The sequence below is a fragment of the Chaetura pelagica genome, unplaced genomic scaffold (assembly GCF_000747805.2).
Source record: "Chaetura pelagica isolate M959 unplaced genomic scaffold, ChaPel_1.0 scaffold132, whole genome shotgun sequence".
Taxonomy (NCBI): Eukaryota; Metazoa; Chordata; class Aves; order Apodiformes; family Apodidae; genus Chaetura; species Chaetura pelagica.
Window position 1 is genome coordinate 758,528 of NW_009952709.1, and position 2,338 is coordinate 760,865.

Here is a 2,338-nt window from a genome sequence, read left to right on the forward strand (position 1 = left end):
GGGGGTTAGCACGGGGCAGCCCCGCTGCGGTCCCGGTGATGGGTTGTGTCCTCTCTCCTTAGTCCCCCAAGAAGGTGGGTGATGACATCGCCAAGGCCACGGGTGACTGGAAGGGGCTGAGGATCACGGTGAAACTCACCATCCAGAACAGGCAAGCGCAGGTACTGAACGCCAGAGGGGATGGCTTTGGGGTGCAGGCGTCCAGCACGGACCAGCTCTGCTTGCTCCAACCACGAGCTCCAATCCCGGCAGGGTCGACTCAGCCCTTCATCCTTCCGAGGTGGATAAAATGAGTTCCACACAGTGGATGTGTGGGGGTCTTCTGGGAAAGACCTTAAACACCTGCCTGAGCTTCTGAGGCTCCCTGGTTGGAGCCTGGCAGGAAGGGGGGGGTTGGTGTGTGCAGCCTGGGGCTCCCCAGTCTGGGCAGTTGGAGATCTGCTCATGTGGAGAAGCTGATGTTTTAACCTGATGCAAGTAAATTGTTCCTTCTACAGAACATCTGACTAGGAAATACATGTATTTCAAACAACATAGAAATTACACACCAAAGAAAACCCCTCTTTAGTGCTGTAGCCACCCGCCACTATACCTGTCCTGCATTCTGTGGCTGGTATATTCCAGTGGTGAGCTGAGAGGAAGCCCCAGTCTAGGAAGCAGTCCTCTCCTGCTTGTGGGGAGGCCTGTGCCGAAAGGCTGGGAACAAGTTTCTGCATCACAAAATAACCCTTTGTGTACCCACAGCCTAACCAGGGCTCAGTGGCCTGGCAGGTGGCTCTCCAGGCACTGCCCTCCTTAGCTGCCTGATCCTGCTTGGAGAAGAGGAGCAATTAATCTCTTTCCATTTAGATAGAGGTTGTTCCTTCTGCCTCTGCTCTGATTATCAAAGCTCTGAAGGAGCCTCCCCGTGACAGGAAGAAGCAGAAGAACAGTAAGTTCTCACCTGGCTTTAGTTGTGAATGTGAGGGGTGGGTGCTCAGAGGGGAAGGGCTGCCTGCCTCTGGGTCAGCATGAAGGGTGGGCAGGTGCTGTGGGGCTGTGTCTTGGGCAGTGTCAGGGATCAGGCAGCAGCTTGTGCACCAGCAGATGATGGGGTGGCACAGTCACCTGCCACTTCACTGTGTGTGCCTGGTGAGTCCAGCAGTGAGTTGAGGGGAGACACCAGCTTAGGAAACAGTTATTCTTGTGGGTAACTTTGTGCCCAAGTCTGCGAACAGGCCTGTGGACCACAGCCCTTCTGGGATGGTAGACACTGTGGTGCAAGTGCTGGGGATGGTGGTTCCCTGGCAGAACCTGCTCCTTCCCTCCCCAGTCAAGCACAGCGGCAGCGTCAGCTTCGATGAGATCGTGAACATCGCGCGGCAGATGCGGCACCGCTCCCTGGCCCGGGAGCTCTCAGGTACGTCCTGGGTGCAGGGTCCTCCCTCTGCCTGAGCCAGGCTCTGGGATGGGGCTTGGAGGGGCTGTGGTGGTGGATGGAGCCCCTTGTGTGGCTTGGGCATGGAGTGCCCCAGGAGGGGCACAGCAGAGGCTGTGAGCAGCCAGCCTGTGCACAGGCTGTACAGGGTGAAAGGGATGTGGCAAGGGTGCGGTGCTCTTGGGTGGATTCCCTGGGAACAAGTATGTTAGATGAGGGTTAAGTGGTGTGCTGTCCCTGGTGAACTCTGTGGCTACAGCCTGCTAACCCTGGAGGGGGAGAGGGACAGTTGGGTGAGGAATCAAGTCCTCTGTGTTTTTCAAAGTTTCTCCTGTGATCAAGCACTGATGAGCTGAATCTTCCCACTGCAGGGACCATCAAGGAGATCCTTGGAACTGCTCAGTCTGTAGGCTGCAGCATTGATGGCAGGCACCCCCATGATATCATTGACGACATCAATAATGGTGCCATTGAGTGCCCAGCTGTAAGTATCCCTCTCTGAAACTGCTGTACTGGGCTGTTTGCTTGAAGATTCCACTCATGAGCTCTATTTCCTTCTTCCAACAGAGCTAAGACTGCAAAAAAGAAGTTGCCATATGAAGGCTCCTGAAGTTTTTTGTAGCACCTTAAATACTTAATAAAAGACCCAGCTCTCTTCAGAGTGTTGCTGCCTCCATTTGTCCTTGTCCTATGCTGCACAGAGTGGGGTTGAGCTGGGGACCACCTGCCCTGTGTATTGAGCAGGCTGATGGTTTGTATACCCATTTGTTTCATTAAACTGTTTGCAGCAACACTGAGCTGAGAGGAGCTGCCTCAAGCCAGGGCAAAGATCATTGATGTGGCCTGTGTAGAGCCTTGGGAGCTCTTGCCAGGGCCAGTGTGCAGCTCTTGAGAGCAGTGGGTGCTGCCCCTCATCGGGAT

The 2,338-nt window shown here is 54.9% G+C and overlaps 1 protein-coding gene across 1 annotated transcript in view; it reads left to right on the forward strand.

Moving 5' to 3' along the window:
- The window catches only part of RPL12 (ribosomal protein L12), a 2,656-nt gene extending 666 nt beyond the window's left edge, over positions 1–1,990 (forward strand). Inside the window, exons 2-6 of the mRNA XM_009994337.1 lie at positions 63–161; positions 850–931; positions 1,313–1,399; positions 1,789–1,901; positions 1,985–1,990. Coding sequence (XP_009992639.1) covers positions 63–161; positions 850–931; positions 1,313–1,399; positions 1,789–1,901; positions 1,985–1,990 — 387 coding nt within the window. The remainder of the gene's footprint in view (positions 1–62; positions 162–849; positions 932–1,312; positions 1,400–1,788; positions 1,902–1,984) is intronic.
- Positions 1,991–2,338: the final 348 nt, after the last annotated feature.